The sequence below is a fragment of the Haliaeetus albicilla genome, chromosome 20 (genome assembly GCF_947461875.1).
Source record: "Haliaeetus albicilla chromosome 20, bHalAlb1.1, whole genome shotgun sequence".
NCBI classification, from domain to species: Eukaryota; Metazoa; Chordata; class Aves; order Accipitriformes; family Accipitridae; genus Haliaeetus; species Haliaeetus albicilla.
Window position 1 is genome coordinate 8,924,148 of NC_091502.1, and position 20,582 is coordinate 8,944,729.

Here is a 20,582-nt window from a genome sequence, read left to right on the forward strand (position 1 = left end):
GAAAAACAACCGAAGTTATTAAAACAAAAAATTAGTACCTGATACAGGTTAAAGCACCAGAATTTCAGAGCAAAATACACATTTATACCATATAATCATAAAATATCACATTTTCAAATGTTCTATAACCCAATTCAAAAACCGTATTCTTTAAGAGCCAGCTCTTTCAGGTTCCTGAAATGACAGAGTAAGTATTTTGGTCCCCTTCCATCTAATCACTTTATGAGACACTGGCATGTTAAATACGTGCCAAGTACACATGTAAGCATAGAGGCATGCCACACTGCCCATGCAGGCAACATAGGGGTGGAGCACAAGTACACCCCTCATCCCCTTTGGAATTACGATGGAGAATTATTAACCCACACTAGTTACACTCAGAGGTTGGCTATAATAGACAACTCTGTAGTTCAAACTGTAATAGTAAGTGAAACATTATTTTAAATAATTATATAATGAAATTTCCATAATATATAGAAAATTAAGTATACCACTTCTATTTAAAAAAGAAAATGTACAAAACACTCCATTAATAGCAAAAGAATATAACATGAATTAGTACTACTGACTTTAGAACCTACCTGTTAGTATAAGGGTGCCTAGTAAAAATAATGACTGTTTGTTACCATTCATAGCCAGTGTCTGACTGAGCTGGTACCACATCTGATTTTGCAACCTAGCATTAGAGTGAAAGAACCAATACTTCACCTATAATCTGTGCTCTGTACCAATTCCCATCCTCCTGTTTTGCAATACAGGCTTGGCCTTCAACTGGGCAGATGATTTCCAAGTTTTTCCCATACTCATGTTTATATACCTCCTGAATTTTCTTGGTAAGAGCTAAAGAATCCAGGCTATCTCTCTAAAGTAAGAAAAACAAAACATACATACACACCAGATTTTTTTTTCTTCTTCTTTAAAATGGTATTTTTTCTCTTTTAAGGGACATTTTTTCTAGTGTACTTCCTAGTTTTCCACCTGAAATTATACAGTGGTTATGAATAGATAAAGTGAATTGAAGAGCCTAACAACTGTTAAATATTGCCATGTTCAATCTCCACTCTAAACAGTAAAGCACTACACACCCACACAGGAATTAATAATGTAACAAAACTGACAAAAAAATGTTAACTTTCTGGAATTGTAAAAATTCCTGGAATTAATCTAGGATTAATCTAGGATTGTAGGAATTAATCTCATCTATTAATTCTAGGAATCCTAAAACTGGTAACAAGTGACAGAAGTTAATAGAAATTGTACCTTATTTAATGTGGACTACAGGTAGCTCAACATTAAAATGTTTGTTCCGAGTTTTATTTAAATAGACCTTATTTCTAAACTTACCAACTGGAGATAGAAATCACTTGGACTATTAACATGACAGACAACGACAGAGACTTCTCTTTCTTGTGGAATCTTAGGTGGACTATACTTCAAGATGGTATTATTTTCTAACTGACTGGGAAGCTGTGATCTAAACCTAAGGTAAACAAAATGAAATTTTGAATACATTCTGTCAAAATTAACTGAGAAGGAACCTTTTTATATTCAAATGTCAAGTTTCTCATAAAAACTGCAAAATGGTCTTATAAGTTGATTCATGTTTGTATGAATAGCTTGAACTTTCCTTCTTGCATTTGGTGCAGACAGTTTTCTCTAATGCTTCTCCCCTCACAAAGTAATATATGAAGAATGATATACGGCAGCTGGCTCCTAAAAAGATTTTGTTATTTGGGATGCAGTAGCGTATATTTAAATTGTCAATAAAAAGTAAAAGGCTAGAATCCACTACATAGATAAAACCATTTTCTTTAGATTTCCTTAGCCTCACTTATGAGAAAAAGCAATTACCTGAGGAATAGATGCAGCAAAAAAATTACCTCCCACTGTTCTCACCACCATAACTAGTTATGCTCAAATATAAACAAAAACCTTTCTCTGTGTGCAGCAAGATGAACTGTAATTTCTTACAGATTTGCATGCTGTACCCCTGTACCCAAACACCAAAATGCTCATCTTGTTCTCTATCTCCTGTCTCTTCCACTGGTCCCTCCAAAGCAGCTCTCCTCTGTCCTAATGCCAAAATCAAGCTCCCCCTTATACCCTATCATTGTTTCTCTTATTCATTGTGCTATAATGAAGCTCCCCCTTATACCCTATCATTGTTTCTCTTATTCACTGTGCTATATGCACCATGTCACGCAGCTGGTTCAGATGTGCTGACTTCCCTGTCACTGCCTACCAGCCAAATCAAACAGATACAAGGCTTGATTTCTGTATGTTTTTCTGCACATGGTAAGACACTAAGAGCTTCTCCTTTCACCCTCTTGTTATTCAAACTTGTACAGAAATTTAAATTTTGTCATTTTCTAAAATAAAGTTCAGTATCTAAATAAAGGCCTGACTAGTGCTGAGCATGCCACACTGCTTTTGGTGAAAAGGTGAAGGTGAAAAAAGGAAATTAACAGATATTGCTGAATATTAATACATCACACATTAATATATCAAACACTGCAAAAACAACTTGCTTTGTAAACTTCACTTTATAAGTATTATGACATTACCATTTATGGCATAAGAGCATAAACTAAAGGAAAACACGTACCTTGCCAAGTCTAAAAAAACTAATGCATCCTTGAGAGATACTGGCATGTTATTGCTTATTTTATTAAAAGGATGTTTTTTCAAATCCACAATGAGAACACCATCCTCTTCTCTAAATATGGTCATTAAAACAACTTTATTATTTACCATTCCTAAAAATTTTGTCTTCGCTTCCTCTCCCCAACCTTCACTCTGTGTTAGGAAGAAAGAAGAAGCTACTGAAGAGGTCAGATAATGGTAAAACAAAAAAATAAAAATAGTAATTAAGTATAAAATAAAATAAAAGCAAGGAAGGGAGCACAGATGCATCTGAACAGATGAAATAGCGAACACAATGTTAGACTGTCTAGTCCATAGCCATCACAGCACTGAACAGTATTCTTCTATGATGGATTTAGAAGTGTTTTTAACTGTATAAAACTGAGTCAGATCAAAGGACTGCAGTTTCCACCATGTTTCTTTTAAAGATTTCATCCCCTCTGATTGTTCTGATAGATAAACCACAATTGTCATACACTGTTTAACGTCATGACTTACACTTCTGCTCTCCCAATTCATTTGAAAGTTTGTTCTTATCATGTCTTCATAAAAATATACAAATTTAGTTTGATCAATTTCCACATTCCTCCTCTCCACATCATCCTTCTTGACATTTTACCTACCTTGAAAAAGCCTGTCTGAATTTATTTCTCTTACATCAAGTTAATGCGTTTCTCATTTGATACTGCAAATCTGTGCTTTTTAGGTGTGAAAAAAATGAAAGCACATAAGGAAGACATTTTACCCACACCTGTGAAAATTGTTCCAGACTGTTCCTATTTAAAGTTATTTCAGACAACATCAGACTGGTAAAAAAACCCCAAACCAACCAGCAGTTATACTGTCAGAAATGCACAGCTGCACTGGACATAGTTCATTCCCATGTGAAAGTGGCAAAAATAAAGAGCCTAATAAATAAGTGAATATTGAAGAAAATAATGCTGCAATATATGCCCTTTTTCTAAGGGAATAAAGGCTGACAGTACTTTATTTGTTGTTATACTGAAAGATAATAAATAACACTTTTCAATATGTGGCAAAAAAATTTAAGGAACAAAGCCAATCCCTGAAAAGATTCTTAAAAATTCTGAAGCCATTTCTTCTCTGGATGATTTTTGAAATTTACTACTTGCATAAAGTTATCAGACAGCCATGAAATAAGAGTATCAGTTCTGTAATTTGTTTTTAAATTTGACAAAAGAACATGCTTAGAGTAAGAGTAGTGAGATTTAAGCCTGAAATATGTATCTGCAAACCCAGAGGCTTTTTAAGACAGACTGCTATAAGCTTGTTTCCTTTCCAATGAAAGCAATGCAACCCATCTTTTTACAAGAGATAATTTAACTTTTTTTTTTAAATAAAATATACCCTGTACTCCTCTCAAGTTTCCTTCTGTTTATACCAGAATAAGATCATTGTAAATTATGTACTGAAGTTCTTTTATATAAATCTTAGGAAGAAAAAAAAATGTACTGAAATAGTACAAACAGCTTCTACTTACTGCATTTTTGGGAACAACATCTTTCAATGAACACTGTAATGCTAAAGGAGGAACAGCTGCGAGTTCTGCCTCGATGTGCTCATCAGGCTTCCTTACAAACAAACAAATGTCGTCTGTTTCAATAGTTTGCACAGTAGCAAGTTCAGGCCTTTCAGCAGGAACACATCTATTGTCCACGGGAATAAAAACAGTACTAGCTCAAAAGAAAAGCAAAAAAAAAAACCCCCAACACCAAAGAAACCCTCAAAACCAAACCCCAGACTTAAAAGTAATGGTGATTATTGCAATAACTGGCATAATGTCACATCACTGAAACAAAACTAGAAGGTCTCAATGAAATAAATTTCTTTTCTTCTCTTTTTTTTTTTTTAAACATTGAGGACTCCCATGTTTTCTTTTGCAATGCAAGTCTAAGTGAAACATTTTAACGTGTGAAGGCTTGTACACTTGTGTACTTACATACACTGCCACTTTTCTTGTTGGAAATATGCACATACAGAATATTAGTGTCATTTGGATATCTGGTTATCTGTTTGTGTGAAGCTGACAGAGGACTTGTTTCTTAGTAGAGATCCTCTTGAGTAAGAACAGTCAAGGACAACAATTGCACACAAAAATCTCTCTCTGTAAACATACCCTGAGAAAATTAGAACTATGGAGCTCCCAAAATCAATCAGGAATACTTCCAGCAGTGCAATATCACAAACTTTGTATCTTACTGGACCACGAGGCTTCCTCTCATTTTTACTTTTTAGTGGAATTAGTTCAGTGATAGTTCCACGGCACCACATCCCAGTTTCTTTATTCTTAATAAAAGTTCTAGCACCTATACAGAAGCAAATTAAAAAAAAAAAAAGACAAGACTAAAATTCAGTATTTGTAGATATTTCACACTGGAAGTGTTATTACAGTTCTGCATTATGTTCCATTGTTGCCTATCTTCCACACAGGTAGTAAAAGTGCTACTGCTAAAATAAAGACACAAAGACATTAAAAACCTTGTCTCGATAGCCACCAGAAGCTTTCTCCCCACATTCATTCACACAATGTCTGTAAGGCTAGGAGGTGTCTGGCTTGTATTAAGAAGTAATTTCTGGCAAACTTTCTATACCTCTTAGTAAAGTGGCAAAAAAACATTGAAGTTGAGGGCTATTATGTATTTTTTATCAGTTTTCTAAACACCTTCTAGAAGTGAGTAACATTGTCAACATGTGGGGTAGAAAATAATTTTAATGATTTAGCAATGTATTATTGTCTTTCATTTTTACTTCTAGAATGGTTTTTATCCAGTTAGTGAACTTTAAAAAAATCACCTATCCACTTGAAGGGAATGTTGCTTGCATGATTTATTGAAGTAATGGAAGAACTAGGCTCGTCATTAAAATCAGTATACTGAAAAAACTGTCAGTTAACAATTACCACTTCATGCTGGAAAACACTAAGTTTACAGCCAGGTGTTTCAACTGCTGGTTACTCTAAGCACTCCATTTGTTGAAGTTGTGAAGAACTGCAGTCTTTTTTACTTCTATCATTTTTGTTTATATGCTTTAATAAAAGTCCACTTTACTGAACAATGTGTATGTACAATATTTCCCAAAAACCATTAACTGAGGTCCCAGAACATATAAGGACAGCTTACTATGTAAAGGGGGGTGGGGGAAAGAATATTATATTAAGGAAGACATACTGCAAGAGAGTATTTTAAGCTAACGTAGACCTTTAGAAATTAATAATTTACCTAGTTCCAAAACATCTGAAGAGAAGAGATAAGAACTCTTTTTACAACAAAAGTTTTTCAATTTCTTCTCCAAAACCCCTGCTTCTTTCTTCTGTGAGTATCTCTGAACATAGAAGTGGCATGGATTTATAACATGGCTTACAAACACTAGCTCTGTCAAACCTGAGTAAGACATAAAACAGATTATTAAACACTCTCCAAGTGACTCCAACAGATATTATTAGACATGTGACTGGGTTTATGTTGCATTAATCATGATAACATTACCTCAAATAGCTTTTAATCTGACAAGTCTACTCACACTTGTTTCAAACTAGTTACCATGTTTGCTTTCTGATTAAATCCACTCCTTTGAATTACCTCCCTTATGCTACCCTGCAAAACAAAAGGCTGTCTTGCTGCTTACAAATTGGTAGCCTGAATTTACGTAGGTAATTCAGAGTTTGTATTCCCTCTATTTAACAAGAGAAATAGGAAGCTTCTAGAAAGCAAATTAGAGAGATTAAGTCTCCTACTTTTAAGAACAGGTATACTAAGCACTTTTGTATAGTTATTCAGTGATAATACATAAAGATCAAACAATGACCTGAAGCTAGCCAAGAGGTGACCCTATATAAGACAGTACTTCTGACTAAGCATCCAAATCCTTTGTACTGCAGGTACCTCCCTTGATTTGGGATCCAAAATGCAGGTTTCTCTTTCCGAAGCTACTCACTGAAGGTGGTGAATGGGTCAGAAGGTTTTAGAAGCCCAGCAACTCAACTCCTACACAAGTATTTTACACCACAAAACGTCCTGCAGGAGTAGATAGCACGATCCAGATCCAATGCCTCCTGTGTGACTGACCAGGGGACAGCAAACAGACATATTTGCAGCATCCCAGAGCACTGCCATCTCTGTGCCCATCTCTGAACTACAATTGATGGTGGGTGAAAGATGATACAAAGAATCTGGCATTTGAAACATTCTGAGCATGTACACAGGACTGTGCCTCTAAGTTTAGGAAATGCAGTGTCCAGAACAGATGCAAGATTACTCTTGGGCATTTCCAGTGGAAAAGATGGTATCTGAGTAAAAAGTCTGAATGACTCAAAAGATTTCACCTATAGGTACACTAACTCTTCTGGATTACCCCTGGTCACCATCTCCAATGATGTGATGAGTCAGCTAGCCTGTCTCAAGTAGAGCAGGAAAAGCACATATTAACAGCTGCTTCACTACATCAGTGGAGGCTGATACCTCCAGCCAAGAACAGTAACAGGAGCTGGGCCAGTTCTGGATCACTAAAGCCAGACGGATCCAGAAGAGATGTCTTTAAAAGGTTTGATTATGTTCCTTAAACTAAATGCAAACAAAAAAATCCCAACAAACCATGGCTGCCTGAAAAGGATTTGAAAAATTTATCAAATATTATTCATCTGATAACTAACCCTACTAGCAAGAGAGAATGAAAACCTCATTATATCAAACTTCAAATTCTGCTTCCCATAATCCAAAAAGATCCAGTGTTGCACAAAATACTTATTTTAGCATATTACTGATAAAAACAATCATATCACGTAACTGTGATCATTTCACCTCTTGAGATGTTGTTCTTCTAGTGTATATGTGAGAGATACTCAAACTTATGTGTCTGGTAAGGCTCAAACATCACACAACTGTAATAGCTGTGAGGTGTTTCTCTTCTCTCCATGCAAATTCTTGGATATCTAATAAAGGGTGAGCACACACTACACTAACTTCAGTATGAGCATTAGAAGAATTTCTCTACTAACTACTTATTTCCACAGAATTTGTTATGGACTTAAACTGCTCAAAACCCCTAAAGCTTTGTCAAGTCTCATTAAGAGCAGCCAGTGAATTCAGAAGTTATTGGACAGGAAATTGTCAGGGGAAGGCGCATTTATATGACTCTGAAGTTAAAAAAACCCAACCAAACAACAAAAATGCAGTTTCCTTAATCGTTTTTCTTTTCTAATACTATTTTGTGTCCTAGATTAAGGCACATCTTTTTGCAGCAGCGCTTCTTCCTCTGTCAACTTCTTAGGCTAGTTTCTTTCTTTCCCAATACTGTGACTTTTACTCTTCATTACCATCTACACTCAACAATGAACAAAGCTCAAAGCACTGCACAAACTGTGCCTACAGAATTTCTGAAGTAACTTATTTCCTCAAACTACCCTCTGTTTTGTACATTTATCTGTTCACTCACAATTTAGAAAACCAAACATAGATAGAGTGAGAACAAGACAACAGTTCAAAATTCAGTATATAAACTACTAAGAAATGGGTCTCACTGTTCACAGCAAGCACTGCAGTCATTATGTCAAGTATCTGCCAGGTGTTGAGAAACACTGCCAACACTGAGTTTCTGAAAGCTGCTTGGGACTTCCTGTATTGCATCTTCCAACTACATGGTTTTATGGCAAATCTAAAAGACGATATAGTCTTTACATTAGCGAGGAGAGCAGGCCAGGGAGCGTTTTTGCAGAGCAAAACTGCTGGTACTAAGAATGACATCTGCACTGTAAGCACCTCTCAAACTAGTTTTAACTGGAGGGAAATCAATTCATGTGCCCCAAGTCTGCTCTTACATGTGAGCAAATGCATGCTAACTAGGGATGGTCAGGAGATCTGCTTCCTAGCACCTTCCTGACTGAACTGGAATGCTAACATATGTGTCCAACTCTCCAACAAATTCCTGTGTCTGCTCTCACTGCTGAGAGAATGGGTCCCTTCTAGTGAACTAAACCATTTACCAGATAGGAAAGACACTAACCAGCTTTGTGTTGAAGAGGCGTTTCCTTCTTGAAGAGTTTCTTCCTCTGTTCATCAGCATGATATTCTGTGGGAAACTCTGTTTATTGTTTTGGGAGAAAAGTTTAGTGAATTAGGTTACTTAAGTATTTATACGTTATGTAGTAAAGCAGCAAACACAGTAAAGAGAAATTACATGTATTGTAAGAATACTGCAAAGGCAAAAACTCCCATATCTGATACGACTGTAACAGAGGCACACACAGTGAACATGTGCACATGGCCAGCCCACATGCTAATTCCAAGATTATAAAACTATCATTAAAATTCTTAAGATTCAAGACATGCAAAATTCATGTAACACTGCAGTTTGAAGGGATTTTGTTCTGACAAGAGTTTTGTGAAGTCCACGGGGATTCTATAATATGCTATTTTAGACAGTTGTGCCCAAGCTCTGAAATTTACTTCACCTTGATCACAGCTATATGCTACCACAATTACTCTCGCATACCACCCCTACCCTCTCCCTCATCCTCCCCAAGCATTACTAATCACAGGGAATTTCTAGATATGTTGTGGACACAGAACACTGAAGTTAAGCATCTTAATTATACTGGGGGATGCATCTATCTATTCCCCCCCTATTATCTAACTTGAATTTCCATGTTCCAACTTGTTCCTAACACCTTCAGCCCTACCCCTGAGTTCCTCCTGGCACCGGCTTGGTAGGCTCTGCTGGACTCACTCCAGTATGACAGTGACTTTCAGTACTGCAGGGTCCAAAGCTAGACACAGTACTCCAGACTCAGCCTCACATGAGCCTACCAGAGGGGAAGGATCACTTCCTGGACCTGTTAGCTACACTCTTACTACTACAGTCCAGGGAAAACCTGACAAGCTGAGGAACCTAATAGTTACTGCCAGTTAACATAGGACAATACCCTGGCAGAAGATTCAGGAAGCCAAGGGACCTGCCAGAAAAGCACTCTCCAGGAGCCAATGTCAGAAACTCTGAGGGGGACCGTAGTAACTAAGAGTTAAAGAAAATCATCCAGGCAGACACAGGAACTTATGACTCCTCTTTGAGAGGACTTATAAGAAAGTTTTCACTAAGCTAAGCTGAAGGAGGACAAAAAAGAAACAATGCTAGCTCAAAGGAAGATAAAACGAAATACGAGTTCTTTAATGATCTTTTTATGAGCTAGGTATAACTACAAACACACAATACAATACAGAACATAAATAATATCATACTTGACAACAGAACACTGAAAGCATCAGGTATTAAGAAACTTACTTTCCAGGTCATCTTCAAATATTTCTTCTATTATGACATCAGGGCTGGATGGAGATTTGGGTAGTGCAGGAATACTCTGATGACGTATCATAGGAAGCGTTTCTTGTACTTGAGTATTTTTCACTTCTTTGTGAACACCTAGTTTATTTTCAAGAGCCTTTATTTTACTTTCTCTGCTAAGTACTGGAAAAATATTCTCTACAGATGATTGAGTATAGCAGCCTGGTTTTTCTTCTTTGTCATCAAGGATAAGACTGTGTTGTACATTATCTTCACTACATTTGGAAAAACATTTATTTGGAGACAAATTAATACAATCCAGTCTGTTTTCAGAAAAGGACAAGTCAAAGCAAAGGTTTTATTAAGAACATATCACTGTGTTAAGAAAACACCTCATAAGAGCTTACTGAAATAAACTGTGTTATGTTTTTGAGTACCAAGACAACAAAAACAGTAACATGATTTCTGAAGCCTAAGAAGGATTGGCATAGAAATGGCACATATTCTTAGGCACAGCTCAGTACAAGAGCTACCTCTGCTTAAATGATCAGAGACCACAAGTACAAATACAAACTATTTGAAAAAAATGTTAATAATGTGATAGATAGTTCACCTTAAAAGCAAAAGGCATGTCAGATGCTTTTGTACTAACAGTTACTCTTCACTGTAACCTGGAGGATTTTAAAATATTACAGTATGCAGTAAGCCTTTTTTAACATAACCAGTGCTAACTACGATGGCCATAACAGCAACTCTATTCTATTTTCTCAAGTTCTTGTCAAAGACTGCAAGGAAAAATAAATAAAGAGGACTAATAAAATAAAAACAATTGTAATTTTTAAAACAAGTTTTTTTCTGGTTCAAGTTCATTTTAAGTAATTTCTTTTGGCATTTGATGCAATCAGTATTTAGACTGTGAAGTAGAAATACTACAAATTTCAGTATTTGCTGTTAATTTTAGATTTATTTACACTTATATGAAGTAATTTTCATATGCTGAAATGATAAACATCTCTATAACGTTTACTATGAACATGTAGACGTGGTGCTTAGGGACACGGTTTAGTGGTGGACACGGCAGTGTTATGTTTACGATTGGACTCTATAATCTTAAAGGTCTTTTCCAACCTAAATGATTCTATGATTGTATCATTAAATGCCAGCCAAAGCTGAAAAGCACACAGCATAAAAAAATCTTGATAACTCGAGTGATACACTGAAATATAGTTGGGTGAAACACAAGTAAAACTGAAATGTCACAACTGAAACACTAACCAGATTAATTGGAATGCTGATTGAAATACCAGCATCTGAAGTTTTGCTTTGTTTCCTTATACTCTTAGAAACCCCTAAGCATATACAGATTTTTTTTATTTTTATTTAATCTCCAATAAATACTTAACCATTAGAAGAACAGGTAAGTTACTCTATCTAACCTCTTTATTAAAAAATACTTACGGCCCTGCTGTTCCCCATTCAATCTTGCCCAAATTTTTTAACAAAGATGTAATCTCATCAGTGTTTAGGAAAAATCTCGAGAGAAGAAGAAGAAATATTACGGAAGGTAACATAAATACCTAAATCACTCTTGGCAGTCTTGAGATATATGACATATTTCAGCACAATATTCATAGAGGGGCAAAATAAGAGATTAATTACCTACTCCAGTTTCATTCTTCCACTCCCATTAACAATAGATTTGGTTTCTCATATCTTCACATTCATACTTAAAAACTCTCTTGCCTTTTGCTTTCTCTCTCATGCAGAGTACTCCAATATTCACTTAATGAGTTTTCGCACCCACACCCAGTTTAGTTCAATAAATTATTCTGCACAGAGAGAAAGAATTCTCCAACAGTCCTGAAGAACAAAACCATACCTGAAGTCCAAAATGTATGTTCTTTTTGTTTATTGCTACACTAATGAACAACTGTTTCCTTTACTGATGAAAGCTAGCAAAATCTTTTAAGTACTTTTACAATTAGGCTAACGGAACTGTAAATACAACTTCATTCAATCAAATCCTTCCCTTTGCTGTCCAGTTATAATGAACCATTTGTGAAAACTGAAGTGTAAGCAGTCCATCTTTTATTCTCCCCACCCCTTCAGGAATGTATTTACTCTTCGTTGTACAGTATCTTATATCTACAGAATGTGCGTCAACTCCTATGCACCACCTAGCTGTGATTTTTTCACCTTTGGTGTTATTTTGGAGCAGTGCCAGCACAGGAGGCCTTTATACTCATCTTTCATCAAATTTTTTCCCCTCTTTTGTTCAAGTTCTTGAAAGGTCTTCCAATGCAAACAAATTTGATCTTGTCATGTTTTAGCTTTCTTCTAGGTTGGGAGGTTGCCATTGTGCATCTAACAAGGCTTCTCTGAAATTCTCAATCACTGCTGACATTATCTTCAAATTAGGCCCTACCCACCAAGTCACCGAGTTTACTAAAAGATGATTTTAAATATTGCTCTATGCATATTCTAATGACTCAACTAACATACAACAGGAGGAGTCATAATTTTTGTCAAGCATTGGAACAGGCTGCCCAGGGAAGTGGTTGAGTCACCATTCCGGGAGGCATTTGTCTGAGAGAGTTGGAGCCATTTATCCTGGAGAAGAGAACGCTCCAGGGAGACCTTATTGCAGCCTTTCAGTACTTAAAGGGGGCTTATAAGAAAGGTGGGGACAGACTTTTTAGCAGGGTCTGTTGCAATAGAACAAGGAGTAATGGTTTTAAATTAGAAGAGGGTAGATTCAGACTAGATACAAGAAATTTTTTACAATGAGGGTGGTGAAACACTAGAATAGGTTGCCCAGAGAGGTGGTAGATGCCCCATCCCTGGAAACAGTCAAGGTCAGGTTGGACAGGGCTCTGAGCAACCTGATCTAGTTGAAGATGTCCCCACTCATTGCAGGGGTTGAACTAGATGACCTTTAAAGGTCCCTTGCAACCCAAACCATTCTATGATTCTGTGATTTAAAAGACACGAAGACACAGTGCTTAGGGACATGGTGTAGTGGTGGACTTGGAAGCATTAGGTTAACAGTTGGACTCAACGATCTTAAGGGTATTTTCCAACCTAAATAATTCTATGATAATTTTTCACACTTTGCATGCAAGTAATCAACTTTGAGCTTCATTCCTCTGTGCCAGTCAGAATCTGATGGCACACAACCACTCTATCCCCCAGACTAGCTCCATGTCTTGAAATATAATGGGATCCCCAATATGTTCCAACCTAACACCATCTTTGTTCTGTCCCTCCTTCATCGTTCCTGAATGTGGCCTTTATACACTAGGATAACAGTACTCCAACCAGCCTTATGACCAAGCTGCACAGGGCAGCTGTACCACAACCACGACATGTTTTCTTGCTCATTTCTGGCACAGAAATTGTATTTGTCAATTTCAAGGAGGGCAACATGGTAATTTGGATTTCCCACGAATTTCCTCTTAGACTTCAGTGCCCCAAAAAGCATTTAAGCCTTTCCTGAAGGTAAGAAACAGATTAAATTTAAAAAAATAAGCTATTATTTCACCAATTTATTTTTACTTACAAGGGAAGGAGAGGAAGCTTAAAAAGTGGCAGAAGCCTGTCAAGAATTTTCTAAATGCATATATATTTGTTTACATAGCAGCAAACTGTATGTGCTTTCTCCCTGATCCTCAGATGAAGGCTACTGTGCAGTTAGTGATGAGTTTGTATACATCTGAACTAGTAGTTTTTCAGTAAAATGCAAATGAAGCAGCTCGATTTCTGCTGTTTAACTGTTAAATGAACAGATTTTGTAATTAAGATAACCAGTGCACCCATTTACCTCCCAATATACCTCCCACTCCAGTCATTTACCTTGGAGATATTTTTTCCTTCAAACTATTCACTCTTGAGAGCTCAGCCTCAACTGGCAACTTTAAATTATAAATAACCTGAAATTAAGAAGTACAGTCTTAGCTTCTATTATACAAAAAGCAGATCATACAGGCGCCTATTATCTACAGCATGACAAAGCCAGAGTATGACATCTTTAATTTTACAGAAAAAAAACTGAGAGCTTACTCATTAACGGCCAATAGCCATTTCTCAATTATGCCTTCTTACATTGGTAAGACCTAATGGTTGGGGATTTTTTAATGTTAGCATGTGAACAGATGCAGGAGCCAGATTTTCCTTTTGTATGAACAGCTACTAGAAGGTGACTTCTAAGTAAGAAGGTTGGCCTATGGGAGGACAGTGGTGGATGCCAGCTCCCAAAAGTCATACTGGGCAAGGTGGAGGCAAGTGACAGAAAAAAGGAGGGATCAGACTTATTTTTCTGGGTCAGATGAGACAGACTAAGTTTATTCACACAGAAAGTGACAACTGGACACAGGGAACACGACAGTCTAAAAATCACACTATTTGAAAGAATGATGAGACCAGTTATTAATTATTTTTCTCAATACAAGGACTACAAAGGCTCTAAATGAAATTACTGGATAGCGCATTTAGAAAGAACAGAGCGCGCTATTTTAGGTACAACTCATTTTAAATATTAAAACGTGGAACTCACTGCCACTGTGTATGAATACACACGTATAAGGTACATATGTACACACACAGCCACAAGCATTATGAAGACATTCAAGGAAGCATTACACAAGCTTATGACAGAATGAGGTAATGTTTAGTCAGTGTAACAACCCTGATGTATCCTACCAATTATAAAATCCTTAACCTTCAACTTCCTCTACTCACTAAACGCCCAGGTTCTTCGATTCTTCCTCCAAGCATCTTTTCCTCTCTGTTGTCAGAGACAGGAGATTTCACAGGATGGACCTGATACAGCCAGCAGATAGTGTGGGTTTCTAGGAACAGCAGATATGATGCGGAGGAAGAATGGAAGTAAAGGCCTGGAACCAAGAGGATCAGGGCAGCATGGCTAATAATTCTGGAGTATTTCAGTGAGAAGGCTGGGAGAGCTCTGGAATGGGAATGGGAAAGGCTGAAGAGGCTTCTGAAGTGCTGAAAACACTGCCCTTTCACTGATCTGTGAAAACTGTGTCACAGTTTTCCTGTCCTCCCCCTCCATTTGCTGTTTCAGATAGCAACTCTTCAAGGCAAGAATCATCTTTTTTTGTTTCACATCAGTTGCCAGACCCTAATTTGTGACCAAGACCAAATATAAACTCTCTGTGTGCATGTGTAGAGGTGGGGTAAGAATACATTAGTGAAAAAATCTCAATATTAAAGTCAGCAAACTGAAAGACGGATCACAGAAATTTTCAATCCAAATTTGAATATATTCATTAAAAATTACTTCACAGTATAAGAATTTAACTACCTGAGCGAGATCACAATAGGTTCTTACAGAAGGTGTAATCTTTAATTCCTTTGCAATCCTAATGGCACCAATCAAGCACTTTTTCTTCTCTTCAATGACTTCCTTAACTTTTGCGATACCAGCACTGTAGCTGTTGATGGTCTTCACTATTTCTGCACACAATTTCCTTTTCCTGTATTAAAAACATTACTTTTCAGAATTTAATAAGCACTCAGCCATACAGATTCCAATTTCAACTATAACACACAACTGCCAGTTATACCTCAATATAAAGTGGATACATCTCACACAGAAATGTTATTTTCCTCTAACAGTGAAAAGCATGGAAAGCCCACTTAATGATCGGAGGAACCACAAAAGTTAAGAGTTCACACTGAAAAGCCACTTTGTTTGGAGAAACATTTTTTTATTGAATGTTTAAAGCACTCTTCCATTCAAGCGTCCTGATTTTTCCATACGCATCCAACTGAAAACTAAACAGTTGGATTTTATAATTCAGTCTATGAAGAGATCAGATCCCCCTCTCAGGGGCTCTTCTGGAATCTTAAGCTTTCACTCCCCTCCCCCCCAAACCTGAAGATATAAGTATTTTTGTAAATAAAGAAATAAAGTGTCCTTGGGCTTCTATCAGCTTGAAAATGTGCAGAAAGACAAAAAGTTATTCTTGCTGTTAAACTGATCATCCACTAATGGCAGTATCAAAAAACCCTCAAAACTGAGATATTTCAGAAAACTAACATAAATAAGACTAAGTTTTTTCTTTTTTTAAAGAGCAGAGGCTGCATAAGCTACTGTTTTCCAACCATGCAAACCAGCTCCAAAATGCCACTATGAAAGGGCAAAAATATTGCACAAAATTTAGAGACAGGTATTATGAAATACTGCTACAAGGAAGACTGAAATTTTATTTCCAATTATTTTATCTGAATTAGAAACAACTTCTTGATAAAAATAACTCACCCCCACCATCCTACAAACCAGATTACTACCTTGAGAGGAGAGAAGTAATAAGTTCATCAAACGTTCTATCTGCAGTTTCTCCAACTTTGTCTCCTTCCTGCTTCACTTTCAATTCCAAGTATTCCAGCATCTATTTCATTCAGTATTGAATAAACATGCATTTATTATTTCATTATTCTCATATTATTTTTTTTTCTAATTCAGAACAGAACAGAAGCAATGAACAGTAAGACAGTGATCAATACACCAGCAGGATTGACGCTTAAACCAATTATAGCTGATTAATCCCTTTGATTTCTCTAACTTTAATCAGCTCACGCTATCTGGATCCTCACACCAACTGAAGTCTTTAGGTCCATTGAGGCAAGAAACACACAAATCTTGGGCACACTGCCTCACCTTCCTTACTTGACATTCTAATACAGCACCATACACAGGTAATTAGCATGCTAAGATTTCTACTGTTTTTTTAAACTCATTGTGAGCATAAAGAAAAAAAAAAAAGATTCTTCCTCTGGCTAAGCATTGGTTTTGTCACTATAGTTACATTTAATGAAGAGACTATGGAAAAAAAAAAATCTCAGTAATGCAACACTGCTTTGGTAATTCTCAGTCTTTGTTGAAAAGCTGTTGGAAGACCACAGTTGCATGCATGAGTTATTATATTAGAGCTGCTGTAATGGTAGTTTTTTACAAGATGCTATTAGTATATGAATTAGGTATTTAACGTGACTTTGCTTAACTGACAGAGTGGCCACTGCAAAAAAAAAAGTTAGAAAGGGAATGGAAAGCAGGTTCTAAGGACACTTCATGCCACACTTACTAGAACGAATTTGCTTTAAGTTTTTTGATCATTAAACACTTCTATGCCTGGGTATCTTAGAATACACATAAAATGTAACTAAATGGCACAGACAGAACTGCAAGCTTTTCCACAGCACATTTAATAAGAGTTACAGTTTAAATAAAATAATTATCATTGATGAAGTTTGTAGGTTACTCAGTAAAACCTATTAACAGCATTATCCAGTATTTTAGGATTCTTCCTGTATTTTATACTGTGCGTGAAAATGCATTACTTGATTTATATGTTTTGCATAGTGTCTGTCAAAATCATTACTTCTGTTGCCCATACCATTTCTTTTCCAGCTTTAAATCCAGAAAGAGGCACGTGAAAACTAGAAAGTTAGCATAGTTGCTAAAGCAAAAAGAAATGCTGAATTTTGCCCTGATCCAAGGAAACACAAGCTTAGTACTTAAAGACTGGCTTATATATGGTTCTGCTAAATATATGGATTGACCTATTAACTTTAAATTATGCACAGAGTTACGTACTCCTTTCCTGTAGTCTGTAAACTCCAGACTAAAGCCTGGAGTTTGAACAGCTGTGTATTCACAGCAATAGCACAAACAGTTGAAGGATAAAAGAGATGTGAAAACCAAGGCAGTAAAAGCATGTTTAAATAGCTTGTTAATGGGCAACTACTTATAACAAAAAGCTTCAATCAACGATAGGATTTAATATTTCATGATTTATTTAACTTATTTTCACCTACCTCATCTGCATTATGTAAGTGGCTTAGATTACAAATAGCTACACACAAAGCTTCATCAATATCGTCCATAGTTTTGCTGTCCTGGGGAAAGATTTGCCAATGAATACAAAGTTGCTTGTATGACTAGAAGACAAGATGCGCTATATTCATTTGCTATGTTGACAAAGAAGCACTTGATGTGGGTGACTGATGATCTGTGTAAGGCTCTGAGCAGCTCTATAGCTGCAAACAGAGCCAAAATACTTAGCTCACCTGAATTACATGAGAACGTTTACATTGTAGTATTTCTGAAACATGGATTCTAAATTTTTTTGTTTGTTAAATACATGCAATTTATTTGCACACACCATACACAAAAACCAAATGAAAAGATAGTACATGAAGGAAAAGCAAAATAAAGTTACTTATAGGAGTAAAGAAAACATGCAAGATTGAAGAATGGGAATACTACAGCCTAGAAAAAAGTAAAATATTTAGGAATATCATTTGGGGAAAACTAACAAAAATAAAAAAATGTAATAAGATCTCTGTATTATGCTGATACAAGAAAAGACAATAAAATACTTGCATATGAATTGGCACAGAAGCAAATATACATACAGAAGTGTCTCATTTTTGTCACAGGCACTACTAAATCTAGTGTTAAAAGTACTGGTTAGAGTGCTGATATTTTGCTAAAAGCAAAATGAGATCATCATCAGCTGGGGATGCCCCCAAAAGTCAGGGATGGTGCTGTGTAAGTCTGTCACTATTAGGCAATCAGTTCACCTTTCCAAAAGGCAACTTAACTAACATGCAAACATCTCCAATTTCTAAAGGGTTCCTCACGAGTATTAACAAACACAAACTACAGAGAAATTAAAGCCTTGAGTTCAAACACCTGAAATAGTTCTGCCTCTGACCACACACCGGTGAAAGTATCTGCAAGTGCTGCTCACAATCTGGGAGAAATTACACACACATCATTATGGAGTTTATTAAAGATATTGTCACCTTCATCTCTAGAACAACTTTCCAATTAATGTATCTGAATATCTCCGATTAATTAAGCCTCCATCCTAGGAGCAGAAAAAGTGAAGAAAACCCTCCTCCTATTATGACTTTAACTGTGTCAGGAATACTTCCTATGACAACTATTCCTACTCTATTTTAAGCAGCTGCAAGGAGACATAATAGGTAAAAACGTCATGGAATTACAATGCTCCCTCTCTACTTCATGGTTCTCATTATGACCAATGACTCAGTAATAAAAATCCTTCCAAAACTCAAAGGACATGGGTATACTCATTCAGTGATGTAAGAAATGATACTGCCAAAGATCTAGTAATCACCAACCACAAAATAAAGCAGTCTGAAAAACACTTAAGAAACAAAAGTAAGTAGCAGTTAGGCTAGGATCTCAATAAATGTGGGTTTTCACATAAGCTCGTTCTCAACAACTTTCTCCAAAAAAAGAAAATATTATGTCAACAGAAGAGCTGACTACCATCAAAATACTACTTATGACCTCAAACTCAAGATACTTCAAAAGATAACCTCAGGCTATTTCCTTTAATACTTTGTCAACAGTAATACATTGACATTTAAAGTAACATGACGCATCTTTATGACTTTGTATTTTCAAACTTTAACAGGTACTATAACAAAACTACCTAAGAAGCCAAGACAGACATTTGCAAGTTATGATTCTTTCAAGGTAACTGTACAGGACAATCTCCATAGAAGAAAATGGTCCTGGCACAGGATATAGCATTCATTTCCATTTTATTCTGTCATTTTAAAATATCCACAACATTAGTTCACCCAGCCTAAACTTTACAAACCTCATTCAGAAAGACCAAGTTAGAAAACTTAATAAAATGTTTCAAGAGAGGACCATTTGTCCAACAACCTTGCTGCCCTGAATGACTACTTTAAGGATGTGTTCCATGAGCCTTGCAGCCATCTTGAATTTAAAAAGAAATAAAAAAGCCCCAAACCTAAATATTGTGAAGCCTTGGGTGTCTTTTCAGAAAAGCTAAATTCAAAATACATTGTTTCATAGCCATCTGAATACACTAGCCCTCCTCAGCTATGATCTGGTTGGGTTTGAGCTGCATTCATTTTGTCAAGTTATTTCATTAACACTGTAGCTGCACATCAATTCTAGGATAAGATAGAATAATAGCGTGTAACTATTAAGGCTGAAGGTTTTTGTGTTTTAAGAAGTGCAGTATTAATTATGCATATACAAAAGTAACGAGTGAGAATATAAGGAAATTCAATATTAACACACCATATCTGCTGATGGAGCTAAAGCTGGTTTATCCCTCAGCCCACCATTTGAATAAACTGGGTGCTGAACATTTTTCTCTTCAGTATTGTGACTGAAGGGCCTGCAAAACAAAGCTTTAAGGAAAAAACCTGCACATTTAAATAAAATATCAAACTTCCCACAAATACTTTAGACACAATTTGAGTATTTCAAAATCTGTCATTAAATACATACACACACCTTCTGAAACAGAATTCGCACTGTGATATACTACAGATACCTCATTTTTCAAAAATTTTCCTTTCTACTAGCATCATCTTATAACTAATCTTTAGTAACTATTTTTCATCTGACAATTTTGGCAAGGCTTAACAAAACCTTAGTAGGTGATAGTGATTTTTATCCTCAGTGAGAGTAAAATGCATGACTACTACTAACATGCCAGGATTCATTTTTCATTTGTTGCCCAAATATTTTCTTTTAGATATCCCATCAGATATTGATTAGGCTGTTAAAATCTTTAGAATACGTGACAGATACCATCTACTGACAA

At 36.2% G+C, this 20,582-nt stretch overlaps 1 protein-coding gene across 1 annotated transcript in view; it reads right to left on the reverse strand.

The window, feature by feature from the left end:
• Nucleotides 1–20,582, reverse strand: part of RNF17 (ring finger protein 17) — a 53,068-nt gene that overhangs the window by 28,169 nt on the left and 4,317 nt on the right. The window contains exons 5-19 of the mRNA XM_069808223.1: nucleotides 20,051–20,150; nucleotides 17,776–17,856; nucleotides 16,249–16,349; nucleotides 15,260–15,431; nucleotides 13,789–13,865; nucleotides 11,395–11,469; nucleotides 9,933–10,211; nucleotides 9,815–9,819; nucleotides 8,662–8,739; nucleotides 5,883–6,044; nucleotides 4,781–4,970; nucleotides 4,145–4,310; nucleotides 2,606–2,796; nucleotides 1,345–1,480; nucleotides 709–862 (exon numbers count right to left, since the gene is read on the reverse strand). Coding sequence (XP_069664324.1) covers nucleotides 709–862; nucleotides 1,345–1,480; nucleotides 2,606–2,796; nucleotides 4,145–4,310; nucleotides 4,781–4,970; nucleotides 5,883–6,044; nucleotides 8,662–8,739; nucleotides 9,815–9,819; nucleotides 9,933–10,211; nucleotides 11,395–11,469; nucleotides 13,789–13,865; nucleotides 15,260–15,431; nucleotides 16,249–16,349; nucleotides 17,776–17,856; nucleotides 20,051–20,150 — 1,967 coding nt within the window. The remainder of the gene's footprint in view (nucleotides 1–708; nucleotides 863–1,344; nucleotides 1,481–2,605; nucleotides 2,797–4,144; nucleotides 4,311–4,780; nucleotides 4,971–5,882; nucleotides 6,045–8,661; nucleotides 8,740–9,814; nucleotides 9,820–9,932; nucleotides 10,212–11,394; nucleotides 11,470–13,788; nucleotides 13,866–15,259; nucleotides 15,432–16,248; nucleotides 16,350–17,775; nucleotides 17,857–20,050; nucleotides 20,151–20,582) is intronic.